The sequence below is a fragment of the Suricata suricatta genome, chromosome 11, assembly GCF_006229205.1.
Source record: "Suricata suricatta isolate VVHF042 chromosome 11, meerkat_22Aug2017_6uvM2_HiC, whole genome shotgun sequence".
In the NCBI taxonomy this organism is placed as follows: domain Eukaryota; kingdom Metazoa; phylum Chordata; class Mammalia; order Carnivora; family Herpestidae; genus Suricata; species Suricata suricatta.
This window is the reverse complement of record NC_043710.1, coordinates 92,761-104,819: the sequence shown is the minus strand read 5'-3', so window position 1 is coordinate 104,819 and position 12,059 is coordinate 92,761. Positions and strand designations below refer to the sequence as shown.

At 60.9% G+C, this 12,059-nt stretch overlaps 2 protein-coding genes across 4 annotated transcripts; one reads left to right on the top strand and one right to left on the bottom strand.

Annotated features, from left to right (window-relative positions):
* Positions 1 to 10: 10 nt before the first annotated feature.
* On the top strand, positions 11 to 1,363 carry IFITM5 (interferon induced transmembrane protein 5). Its single transcript, XM_029956345.1, has 2 exons — positions 11 to 319; positions 845 to 1,363. The coding sequence occupies exons 1-2, from the start codon at positions 128 to 130 to the stop codon at positions 1,055 to 1,057; spliced, it is 405 nt and encodes a 134-aa protein (XP_029812205.1). The 5' UTR covers positions 11 to 127; the 3' UTR covers positions 1,058 to 1,363.
* A 2,120-nt stretch (positions 1,364 to 3,483) lies between these two features.
* On the bottom strand, positions 3,484 to 10,377 carry PGGHG (protein-glucosylgalactosylhydroxylysine glucosidase). 3 transcript variants are annotated; one of them, XM_029956342.1, is made up of 14 exons: positions 10,153 to 10,377; positions 9,324 to 9,607; positions 8,818 to 9,028; positions 8,307 to 8,742; positions 7,290 to 7,409; positions 6,720 to 6,935; positions 6,422 to 6,533; positions 6,131 to 6,203; positions 5,899 to 6,035; positions 5,631 to 5,764; positions 5,409 to 5,504; positions 5,125 to 5,222; positions 4,836 to 5,047; positions 3,484 to 4,731 (listed from the first exon to the last, which is right to left on the bottom strand). In XM_029956342.1, exons 2-14 carry the CDS (start codon positions 9,580 to 9,582, stop codon positions 4,676 to 4,678), a joined length of 2,160 nt encoding a protein of 719 aa, XP_029812202.1. In that variant the 5' UTR covers positions 9,583 to 9,607; positions 10,153 to 10,377; the 3' UTR covers positions 3,484 to 4,675. The 3 variants fall into 3 exon arrangements, with proteins under 3 accessions (XP_029812202.1, XP_029812203.1, XP_029812204.1); XM_029956343.1 differs by having other exon boundaries at positions 5,125 to 5,153; XM_029956344.1 differs by having other exon boundaries at positions 6,720 to 6,851.
* Between the last annotated feature and the right edge of the window lie 1,682 nt (positions 10,378 to 12,059).

Genomic DNA, 12,059 nt, shown 5'->3' with positions numbered 1-12,059 from the left:
TGTAATTTGTCGTTATATTTAGCGGGCCTGGCCGGGCCGCTGGAGGGCGGCGGTGGGGCTATAAGCGGCCCTGGGCGCCCACCCTCGAAGCGGGAGCCAGAGCGAGGAGGAGACGGCGCTGGAACCCATGGACACGTCGTACCCCCGCGAGGACCCCCGGGCCCCGACGCCCCGCAAGGCGGACGGCGCCTCCCACACCGCCCTTACTGTGGGGGCGCCGCGACCCCCACCTCGAGATCACCTGATCTGGTCGGTGTTCAGCACCCTCTACCTGAACCTGTGCTGCCTTGGCTTCCTGGCGCTGGCCTACTCCATCAAGGTGGGCTGGCGGGGAGAGGCTGGGGGTGGGGGGTCGCTCGGAGGGCCTGACCGGTTCATGGGGGAGGAGGGGGAGCGGGGAGTGCTTGTCAAGTTGGGGGTGGTGGAGGGGCACCCAAGATGAGCCGCTTGTGAAAGGGCCACTCCATGAGCCGGGAGCTGGACAATCTCTTCACCTCTTGAGGGCTTCTCTGTGGAGTTCCCTCAATGAAGAGCCTGTCCCGGGGTGGTGAGGGGTCTAGTCCGTGCGAAAGAGCACAGAGTTGATGGGGGCTTCCCAAAGGTCTTCTTCCCAAGGACTTCTCTTTCATCAAACAGCTGTCCCCAGGCTGAGGGCTCCTGTGAAAAAAGCCCCTCCTGGGTTTGCTCCGAGGGGTTCTCAGCATCCCAGGACTCCCCACCCACAGAGGGTCCTTCGAGGCCCATGCTGGCCGGGGGTGGCCTCTGGCTCCGTAGCTGGAGTGGGAGGAGCAGGAAGCAGGGCGCCCAGCGCACATAGACACCTGGCCCTGCCACTGGTCCGCAGGCCCGAGACCAGAAGGTGGCTGGAGACCTGGAGGCAGCCCGGCGTTTTGGCTCCAAGGCCAAGTGCTACAACATCCTGGCCACGATGTGGGCGTTGGTGCCGCCTCTCCTGCTCCTGGCGCTGGTGGTCACTGGTGCCCTGCACCTGTCCCGACTGGCCAAGGACTCTGCCGCCTTCTTTAGCACCAAGTTCGACGACTCGGACTATGACTGACAGGCAGGGCTTGTCCTCATCCTGACCCACAGACCCTGACGCCAGGAGCAACCCCCGGGCACTGTCACAGGGACCCCACCCTGAGCCCCTGGAACCCTGACTCCACCACAGGGTCTGATGCCCACTCCTCCCACCCCAACCTGGGCACCTAATGCTGACCTTGAAGATCCCTCATTTGGACCCCAGTGTCTTCACTCCAAGCCCGGTGGACCTGTCCCCCTGACTCCTTGCCCCAAGGCCAGAACCTTCTGCCCCACTCACCAGACTCAGCTTTGGTTTCACAATTAAAGCGCCTGGTTCCAGAAAGTGCCTCCTGGTTTCTTGCAGGGGTGGGAGAGGGTTTCTTCCTGAGGGAAGCTACTGTAGGGACCACCCAAGCTAAATTTCCCTGGCCTGACCCCAGCACGGTGGCAGGATGACCTAGTCTGTCTGCTGGGCCATGCCCCGACTGTCCCCTTCACTCAGGCACTGGGTGGCTTGTGGTTTCTGGGGTGGAGGCGCCTGAGTATTTTAGAATGAAGTTTGGGAACTCAGGCTTTTGATCTCTGCTGCCTTACTGGGCACTGTGGTTTAGCGGTCCCTCTTCCAGAACATGTGTGCCCTTACCCGTGTGTGTGTGTGTGTGTACACGTGTGTTAAGTGGGAGTCCCTGGGAGGACATCTTGGGACCTCGCCCTGCATGTTTCTATCAGACGGGTGGGGGAGGGTCAGCCTCCTTCTTTGAGTCACTCTGTCTGTCCCTGTGACCCCTGCATTCCTTGCACTCTGAGAAACCTCAGTCCTCACAGTGGGCCTCCCTCCTGGGTAGGTGGAGCTGACACAAAGACAGGAGCATACAGGCATGTCCTTGTCACCCATGCACACACGTATCACACAGACACACACTTGGGCAGAGGGAGGAAACTGGCACCGAGGATGCTTTCTGAGCATCCTTGGAGCTCCCCCCCTTCCCACAAATCAGCGGAGCCTGGCAAGAGGAGGTTGCTAAGCACATGCACACACCCTGTGTGGCTGGGGATGAAGTCCCTTGGCCTCGCTGTGGCTGGTCCAATGACAGGGCAGGCTAATTACGGGGGCCTTAACTGCCGGGCGGCTCAGAGTTTTGAGCACCCCGCCCAGGGTTCCTTCCCCACCCAGGGAGCCCCCTTCGCCTACCCATCTGCCTAGACTGGGTGTGGGGGTCTGTGTAGCTGCTGTGCTTGGAGCCTCAGAGTCCCCTCTTGTCCTATGACACCTGACAACTTACCCGGCTATCTCCATGGTGTCCCCATGGGGATGGTGTCCTCATGGCACCCCAACAGTAGCCCAGCTGTATGCCGGGGTGTGTGCTGTTCCAAGCCAGCCCTTGCAGGTAGGGGTGTGAGCTGCCTATGGTGTCCTGGCCCATGCTGGGTGCTGGTCCCATGTTGCGCCTCGGACAAGGGCAGTATGCCAGTGCTTGGACCAGGATGGAGAGAGTGTGCCAACCCTGAGTTCCAGGTGTGGCCCAAGAAGGAAGTGACCTGTGCTGGATCATCTTGCGTGTGGCCAGGTTCACGTCCCTAGGCATGGGATGGTCTGCTGTCCCGTTTGCTGAGGGGAATAGAGACTGTCTGGCCTGTGCCCAGGTGCTGAAGACACAGAGTGTGTGGTCAAGGCAGGCATGGGGGAAGGTCACCACTAGCCGTCCCTATCCCCAGGCTGTCTCCTGGCTAGGCTGAGGGATCCTGACCAAGTATAGGACCCTTACCAGCCATGCCAGCACACCACACTGCCGCCCTGCCACAGCCCCCTCAGAGCGTCCCCTCACTATGTGTACAGAGGACTGCACACATGGCTTGTACACACAGGGCCACCTACTGCCCCACCTGACGTCTAGGCCCACATCTGGCTCCAGGGCCACAAAGATAAGCATCTGCTCTGCTAGGACGGTCCCCAGCCACCATGCCCTCCATCAGCAGATCTGCTCTGGCCTTTGCCACATAGTCAGCAGTCGAGGGAGAGCTCGTGGGCAGCTGGACAAGCCCTGCCAAGGTGCCGCCTCTGTTCTCTGAGGTCAGGTGACCTCGGGAACCCACACAGCATGCGTGCGGCTCTGTAGCTTGGCTGGCTATGCTCCCTTGGGGGCCGCACTTCTTCCCATGTGCTGCTTCCTGCAGTTTCCTGGAGACGAGCCTCAGGATCCCCGACGCCTCCAGCCACCCTCCTTCCCCCTCTCCCTCACATGGCTTTGTCCCTCACATCTTGTCTGCCCAGTGTCTGCTTGGAAAACCTGCACTAATGCTCCGCCAAGAACAGAAAGAGCACAGGATTCTGCCAGAGCGGAGTGAGAGTGAAGGAGAGTGGCTGGCCCACCCGCCTGCTCTAAATGAGCAGGTCCCTGTGCTTCACGACTCCACCCCCTCCCTTGTGCAGCCCTTGCTTTCAGAAGGAAGGAGCATCCCAGCTTCTGGCCGCAGACAAACTGCTCTCAGAACGGAGCTTTAATTCCTCGGGCAGCACGTACCATCTCACCTCGCTCTTGAGAAATTCCCAGGGACGCAAGTTGGAAGTGCCAGCTGGGGGGGCTGAGGCCCCAGGGGGAGAGGCTGAGCAGAGCCTCTGGCCATGGGCAGCCTGTCCCGACAGATGAGCCCAGGCCTGTGGCCTTGAACCCATGCACACTTGGCCCCAGTTCTTCTGGCTGGTCAGAGGGAAGATGTAGGGTCTCACTCTGCATCCCATCCCCCTCTCTTCTTGGCTGAGGAAGGGCCTCAGCATCCAACGGATGGACAGCATCCAACCTCACCAAAGTGGCCCAGAGGCTGGAGGAGCCAAGGACTGAGGATGAGGAGTCCCCGTGACATCCTGAGAGCACCTCGAGCCCGCTATGCCTGACTGTATGTGCAGGACACACAAAGTTCCTTTTTGGTCTGTACATGAGAGTCCTAAGGACTTCTGCACAGGACTGAGCATCGCCTCGTGCGCCCACGCCTGCCACCCTCTACACTGAGGCCCACACCTGTCTCTGCCTTCTCAGCAGAGGCAGCCACACCCCCACCCACCCTGCAGCATCCTGGGGAAGGGCCAGGTGCGGCAGGTGTCAGCCACAAAGGCAGGCACAGATGTGGCTGAGGAGTCCATTGGGGGAGGGGCTGGAGGCAGACCTTCTTGAACGTTGGGCCAATGAATTCAGACTTTCCCTGGAGCCTGTGAGCCTGCAGGGGGGCTTCCGGAGCCGCGGAGACTCCAACAACTTGGGAGTCATACTGACAGAGGTGTAGTCTGGCTGCTGAGCGGAACATGGGTAGGGGAGGGTGAGGCCTCAGAGCAGAGTGGGAGCCAGGAGAGGCTGGTTGGAAAACGGGCAGGAGGGAGGGGCTCAGCAGACCAGGAGGATATTGAGGAGGGTGTTGAGGAGGGGTGAAGTCAGTTGGGGGCGCCCACAGAAGGAGTGGGCAGAGGGGAGGACCCAAGACATCCTTGAAGCCCTGATCAGTCAGGTGCAGCACCCAAGACAGCGCCAAGGCAAGGGAACTGATGGGGGATGGAGGACTCAGTGGTGTCCCACAGGGAGTCCTGTGGGTTCTGGGGCAGGTGGCTAATGTCTTCCATAAATTCTCCTAGGAAACTCTTGGAGAAGGACTTGCTCCTTGCTTCCTACGAGAGTGATCTTTGTATTCGTCCAGCTGAGGAGGGAAAGGAGACTTTGTGCCCTGCAGGGAGACAGGGGCATCTTGAGTGGGGGGCGCACCTGAGGGGTTACCGTGGGGAGGTCACATGCTCTGCACCCTTGGGTGAGTCTAGGGGGGTGGCCTACCTGGGAGCAGGGGGAGTCGAGTGTGTGAGGGCCACAGCTCAGCCTCCAGCAGGGGGGCCCAAGACCCTGTCCTGATTTTAACCTCGATTGTCACAGAGTCCTCGGAGAAGGAGAAGTCAAGTGTGTTCCCTTGGTAAGAGATGCCACAGATGCATACCCCAGAGACCTCTGCCAGACACATGGGGTCGAAGGTCATGCCAGCCCCTGTGATCCTGGGGGGAGGGGAGAGTTTCATGAGGAGCAGAAAGGTAAGGGGCTTGAGAATGCTCTCTGTCAGCGCTGCACTCACCTGAACCCCGAGAATCCAAAGAGTGCTGCCTGCAGGAAGCCCCCCATGCCCGTCAGGAAGTTCACAGCGCCAGACCCATCTGCATTCTCTGTCCATACCTGCCCGTTGCAAGGCATTTAGCGCCCGGACTCCCATGACACTGGCCCCATGAGGCTGCTGCCCCTGCTCCCAGAGGGGTCCTGACCCTGCGGTGACTCCCACTCCCCCACCCCAAGACTGGGCTCCCACTCCTACTTCCAAGGGGGCCTGAGTGGGAGGCAAGTGGAGTCAGGATGTGAGTTGACCTTGAAGGGCTCCGTGATGTTGGCAAAGCTCTTCTCCAGGAGGTCCTGTGCCCGCCCCGGGTCCTTCAGCTCCATCCAGCCCACGGCAAACATGCTCTGGGGCCAAAGATCAGAGGTCATGCTGGGCTGAAGCCCACTGCCTAGGGAGGGAAGACTGAAGCTCATGGGGAAGGGTTGGGACCACTGTGAGGCCCGCCACCCCACACCCTGCAGTCTCCTTACCCAAGTCATGGCAGGGCCCTTTGGGGAAGTCACGGCCTCATAAATCTCTAGGTTTTTCCTGCGAATGTGAGGACTCAGGTGGAAAGGGATGGGGTATCCCAGGAGCACGACATCTGCCTGCTTCACCTCCTCTCCTGTGGAGGGACAGTGCTGCTGACTGTGCAAAACAGTAGGGGCTGCTCAATCAGGTTGGGGGCATCCAGGGTGGATGCTGGTCCTGTTGGGTTGGGGCGTGAAGGGGTCCCAAGGCAGCTCTGAGTACACTCACCAGACTGGTAGCCGTCAAACTCAGGGTGGAAGTTCTGCCTTGGGTCGAAGGGCACCTTGATCTTATCAGCCACTGCCAGCCATTCGCTGGGGACAGGTTGACCCAGGTCCTGGGCCAGGACAGCAGCAAAGCGCAGGCTAAGGGTAGAGGTAAGGAGAGGGGAGCTCTAACCCTAGCCCTCCAGGCTGGCTCCCTGCATGGTGGAAGTTTGGGCAAGGGTCTTGGGTCTGACCTGTTCTGGACCACGACGTTGGTGTACACGGAGTTGTTGACCCCTGAATGGTATTCGTCGGGGGGCATGACTCCTGGGCACACAAGTGCAAATTGGCGCTAAGTGCAGGGTCTTAGGGATCTGCTCCTGATGCCAGTGGCCGGTGTGGGGCCAGAGCTCACAAGCTGGGCTGAGGAGCATCCACCTGGCCCACCAGTTTGTGGCCACTCACCCTCCCTGCACGGACATCCATGCCCCTTCTCCCCCATAACCAGCCTCCCCGTGAATGTCCCACCCTTCCCGTGCCCTCACCCTTCAGGTGGTACTTCTCCTCCTCAGGGCTCCACTCCACCCGGCTGCACCAAAACTCAGCTACGGCCCTGACCACATCCCAGCCACCAGCCTCTCGGAAGAGCTGCAAGTCCTGGAGGAGCAGGAGACGGTGGGGCAGAGGCCATGGCGTCCGCGACTGTGGTTCTCACTGGCCACTGCATGTCTTGTCAGTGCCCATCCTTCTGAGTGCCCAGAAGTGAAGACCTGGCCCCAGGCAGGAAGTCAGGGCCACACTGGGGGGGGGGGTCATATACCTGGTGGCATCCTGACATCTCACCTGGGTGGTGTGGTAGTAGAGCTGGAAGGCCAACGCCACGGCTCCATTGATATGAATTTCCTGGGTCCCATAAATGTCCTCTGGACACACCTCCAGACCAGAGCCCGCACTCTCCCAGGCAAACTTGGCCCCCTGAGGGGTTGGGGGAATGGAGCAGACTTCACTGTTCTGGGCGTAGGGGTGCCAGGGGTAGTTCACCATTTCCCAATACTCAGCCTTCAGCCAAGGAAGACAGAGAGGGGCACTGACTGTGTGGGTGCCCTCATGGGGGCCTGCGGGCTCTGAGTACCCAGCGTGCATCCCCATCATAGGCCAGGTGGCTTCTGCCCAGTTTCCCCTCTGTGTTGCCCCTGGGCCAGGGCAGTAACGGGACCCTAGCTGGGCCTGGCCAGGCTGTTCTTCCCACCTGTACAGCACAGGCTGAGGGGTGCTGCTGAGCCTGCATAAGAATCTGGGAATCCCAGCCCCACCCAGAGAGGAACCTGAGGTGAGGGTTGCAGGCCTAGGAGGGATGTGGGGACATCAGACCCTTCAGGGGGCCTGTAGGGTCGGTGCCCAGGTCCCCCTCACCTGATAGCCCAGCCTCTGGGCATTGTCTAGGGCCCCACCCAGCGTCCGGATGCGGTACTCCAGGAGGGCCCTGGCGGCCTCTGGGTGGAACATCAGGATATTGGGGAACATCCAGAGATCCTGAGAGCACAGCCAAGGGCCCCTTGTTCAGGAGCTCTCGCTCCCTTCTCTCTCCCCTGTCCACCCACACTCTGCCCTGGCCGGAGTCAGCACTGTTCTGTGCTGCCTTCCCGACAGCCCCCCTGTCTCCTTCCTCTGGGTCCCACCCTGAGTTCATCCTGGGCTGTGCTAGTCCACACCTGCCTATCCCATGGCCCAGCCTCCAGACCAAATGCTCCTCAGGTCTGGTCCCCGGCACAGTGTTTCCCCTCCCCAGTGGGCCTCTAGGTCTGCCCAGGAGCTCAGGCCAGAATCTGGGCATGGGCAGCCTGGATGAGAGCCTGCTCTGTTGCTCAGTAGCTGCCTGACCTAGTGTGATTCAGCTTCCTTAAGCCTCACCAGCGTGGGCCACAGCATTGGCCGCTGAGGAGGAGCACCCTAGGCCCCTCCCATGCTCAATGTCCGCCAAGTCCCAGACTCTCCTGGCTCCCACTCTGCTCTGAGGCCTCACCCTCCCCTACCCATGCTCCGCTCAGCAGCCAGACTACACCTCTGTCAGTATGACTCCCAAGTTGTTGGAGTCTCCGTGGCTCCGGAAGCCCCCCTGCAGAGGCTCCTCTTGCCTGGGTGAGGGCTCCTCCTGCCCTGGCCGGTTGCTGTGCACCCTCTGAGCTCTGGTGTTTGTACCTTCTGGCCCCTCTGCCTGAATCACTCTTTTCCACCAAGGTCCTATACATCCCACCTCCTCCAGGAAGGCTCCCCTTCTTCCCTGGCTTCTGTGCCTCCCCAGTCACAGCCCCCATCCCAGGTAGGGCAGGATTAGCAGCCATGCCTGTGCCTATACCCATGGGTTCCCCCCGCCTGGGTGCGCCCCGCCTCCCCCGCATGCTGTGTGTTGGGAGCTGGAACCGTACATACCTGGTCCCAGAAGACATGGCCCCAGTAGCATTCGTCTCGGCTCCCATTGGACAGGCCCCCGGGGCTGAGGCCATGGCTGGCGTACCCGGGGGCCCCTGGCTGGGGCAGGGCACTGAGCAGGTAATAGAGGGCACCACGCAGGGCCTGACGCAGGGGTAGAGGCCCCGCCACGTCCAGGCCACAGCCAGCCCAGAGCTGGGCCCAGGCCTCGGCGTGGGCAGTGTACAGAGTGGCCCTCGCCTGGAGCTGCAGGGCCTCTGTGAGGCAGGCTTGGGCCTCAGCCTGACTGCTGCCCACCACGGTCAGGAATTCCCAGGTCTGCTCTTCCTCACTTTCCCCAAGGGTCAGGGCTGGGGGCACTGGTGTCCATAGCATGTGTACCTCCTGCTGCGGCCCCCCGGGTTGCTCTGGGGTGAGTGTGTGGCCATAAAGGTACCTGCGAGAGTGAGGCCATGTGTAAGGGACCAGCTCCCTCCTTGGTCTACCTGGCCAGCCCCGACAGCCTCCTCACCGGGCTCCCTGGAAGTCAGGACCCAGATGCAGGTGAAGGTCCGGACTTTCTGGGGAGAAGGTTGACTGTAGCAGCACCGTGATGGGCCGGCTCTCCCGGGCCATGCGGACAACGGACACACTGAAAGCCAGGACGTGAGGCAGCGTGCGGTGGGCGTAGATGCGCTGGGAGGCCCGGAAGCAGGGCCCCTCTAGAGTGTGCAGAAAGGAGCCTGAAGAGGGGCAGAGGGGTCAGGGCAACTCGCAGACCCCTCTTAGGGCCTCTGAGGACAGTTACAAAGCCACCAGCCCCTCGGTAAGGTGGATCTGCCCTCTGAGCCCCAGCTGCCCTATCCGGAAAGTGACAGCTGCACAGAGGGCCCCACGGGCCTGCCAGTCGGGAGGCCCGCAGGGCTGAAGCATTTTTGCCCTGGGAGCCAGGCGTCCTGAGTTAGGAGGTGCTGGGACAGGACCGCCGTTAGCTGCCCCATCACGGCGGGTGTGGCAGAGTGGGACTGTGGTGGCTACCTGTGTTAGTGTCCAGGGCAAAGGTCTCGGTCAGCTGATTTCCAGTTTCTGCAGGGGCCTCCAGCTGGACGTTGAGGGGACTAGGCAGGATGGCCCGGTGTGTGTCCCCACAAGCCCCATTGTACACGCCGCTCACATGCAGTGTGTCATGATACACACGTGTGCCCAGGTATGTGTTGGTCACGGTGGCCAAGAGCCGAGGGTCACTGGGCAGAGAGTGGGCACTGAATATGGTGGGGTCCTCACTGGCATCCTCCATGGAAAGGCTTGCTCAGCAGAATGGCCTGGAAAAGGGGGAGTCATGGGCCCCCACAACTGGTTGGGTTTCTACCCTCTTCTGACTGTAAACCCCAAAGCACCCACTGGAACTTCGCTGATGCCTCTGACAGCTGGTGGCGAGGGGTGTGGGCCACCTGAGCAGCCCTCATTTTCCACAGCCCTCACTTTTTTTTTTCTGTTTTTAAATTTATTTTTGAGAGACAGAGAGAAATAGCGCGAGCAGGGGAAGGTCAGAGAGAGAGAGAGATACAGAATCCGAAGACAGGCTCCAAGCTCTGAGCTGTCAGCACAGAGCCCATCACAGCCTCAAACCCACTAACCGTGAGATCATGACCTGAGCCGGAGTCGGACTCTTAACCGACTGAGCTCCCCAGGTGCCCCTACAGCCCTCACTTTTGAGCCACCCCTAGAAACACCTTCAACCGTGAGATGCTCAGCCCCGCTAATACTGATCTCCGGAGACCCAGCAAAGTCCCCAGACTCCCCCACCTTCAGACCTCAGTTCCAACTCTTCCAGCTCTTTCCCAGCCGCGCCCCCACAAGCCCAGACCTGTTAGTGGGGAGTGAGGAGGCCTCAGTCTTCCGGACCTGGGGGAGGGGTGGGGTGCGTGCAGGACGCCGTCGCCGGCTGGAGCAGCGGGCCCAGGCCCGGGCGGGGAGGCGGCCGGCGCTCCGGGAGGCGGGCTGGGGCGGGTCTCCGGGGCTCACCGAAGCGGGGGGTGTCCCCAGGCTGCAGCCAGCTCGGTGCCGCCCCTTCCAGGCCACTGGGAGAAGTCGCGGCGGCCGCCGTCTCGGCCGGAAGGCCTTGCGGTCCCCGCCCCCTGGCCCAGCAGGGCGGAGCAGCTGGGAAGCGGCCTCAGCGGCCCGGGTCGGGTCGCACCCGGTGTCCCAGGCAGCCAGGTGGCCTCTCAGGGAAGCTGTGGGAGCCGCACCGTTTGAACTCTGACCTCCAGGACGGTGGAGGCCTGGCTATGAAAGGGGCAGGGCCCTTTGGTGTGCGATCGCTCCTAGCCGGTCTCTGTATCCTGAGCTCCCGAGTTTCGCCCTTAAAGGGAGGTGGCGCCGGTGGTCCTCCTCCCGCAGAGGTCCTTCCCTTTGCTCGGGCTCTGCCTTCGGCCCTGCCCAATCTGCACCCTGTCTCCATCCCCCTCCTGGGCCCCCTAAGACTGCTAGGCCGTGGGTCTGTCTCCTCGCAGCTCTGGGCCCTGGCCTGACCCAGGTGTCTGTGCTGTGACCCCTGGGCCCAGCCAGAGATACTCAGACCCAACATGTCCCTGGAAACCTGCTCTTCTTGCGGCCTCCCCCAGTGCTGGTGATGGCGGCTCCTCCTGTCCAGCCTCTCAGGCCCCCTCGGTCCCCACACCCGCTTCTACCCACAAATTCTGTTCTCCATTTCTGGGGTTTGTCAGCTCCACTGTCCCCACTGCAACCTTCTGACCTCTGAGAGCCAGCTCTCCTCTTGGATAAACAGTCTGCAAGCCCTGCTTCTGCCTGCCCTATACGGCCCTTGTCACCACAGCCACAGCCGCCCTGAGAGTGGTGCGGTTGGATTTGCCTTCTGCTCAAAAGCTTGCAGTGGTGCTCACCCCTACCTGGAGGGCAGGCCAGCTAGCATCCTTGATCCCCCACCCCCAGCCCCACCCCTGCCTGGCAGCTCCCCTAGGCCAGCACTGCCACTTTGGCTTCCCTGCGGCCTCTGCAGCAGTCCAAGCATGTGCCCTGTTATGGACTGAATGTTTGTGTGCCCCCAGATCATCCATTCAAATCATCCCCCGCGCGAGCATCTTGGAAGTGGGGCTTTGCGGAGGTAATTAGATCAGGAGCTCTCAAGAGGGGATTAGAGCTGTTGCAGGAAAAGGCCTGAGAGCTGGCCTGCTCTTTCCACCCTGTGAGGATACAGCAGGAGGACAGCGCTCTGCAAACCTGAAACGGGTCCTTGTCAGACACTGGATGGACCTGCCGGCACCTTGACCTTGGACATCCCAACCTCTGAAGAAAGAAGTTTGTGTTTGATAACTCCCCCAGTTTGTGGTGTTTTGTTCTAGCAGCTGAGCTGCTCCTCTTCCTGGCTTTTGTACCTGCCATTCCTTTGCCTGGAACACTTTCCTCCAAGGTATCCTCAGGGCTTGATGCCTCACTTCCTTCCTGTCCTCACTTAGACTTCCCTAGACCCAACCCATGTAACCACATAACAGGAAACCCTTGCGGCTCCATGGTCTCCTCCCACTTTGCCCTGCTTTGCTTTCCTCCAATGTATCTCTTGGCTGCAGTGTATACCTGTTTATTGTCTGTCTTCCTGCCAGTTTCAGCAAGGCAGGGGTTTGTCTGTTTTGTGGAATGAATGACTGGACTTGAACAACGATTATGGAAGGGAACTTCTCCCTAGAAGTGAAGGAGCTGACGTCCATGCTTTTCTCCCACCGGAACTGGCGTCCCAGGAGCTGGCTAAGCCCTGCA

What these genes read in the sequence shown, in the direction of transcription:
- IFITM5 (XM_029956345.1), top strand. Translation starts at nt 128, where the DNA reads ATGGACACGTCGTACCCCCGCGAGGACCCCCGGGCCCCGACGCCCCGC. An exon ending in CGCTGGCCTACTCCATCAAG is followed by an intron (nt 320 to 844) that starts GTGGGCTGGCGG and finishes ACTGGTCCGCAG; the next exon opens with GCCCGAGACCAGAAGGTGGC.
- PGGHG (XM_029956342.1), bottom strand. Translation starts at nt 9,582, where the DNA reads ATGGAGGATGCCAGTGAGGACCCCACCATATTCAGTGCCCACTCTCTG. An exon ending in CCTGACTTCCAGGGAGCCCG is followed by an intron (nt 8,743 to 8,817) that starts GTGAGGAGGCTG and finishes TCACTCTCGCAG; the next exon opens with GTACCTTTATGGCCACACAC. An exon ending in AGGGCCCTGCCATGACTTGG is followed by an intron (nt 5,505 to 5,630) that starts GTAAGGAGACTG and finishes CTTTGGCCCCAG; the next exon opens with AGCATGTTTGCCGTGGGCTG.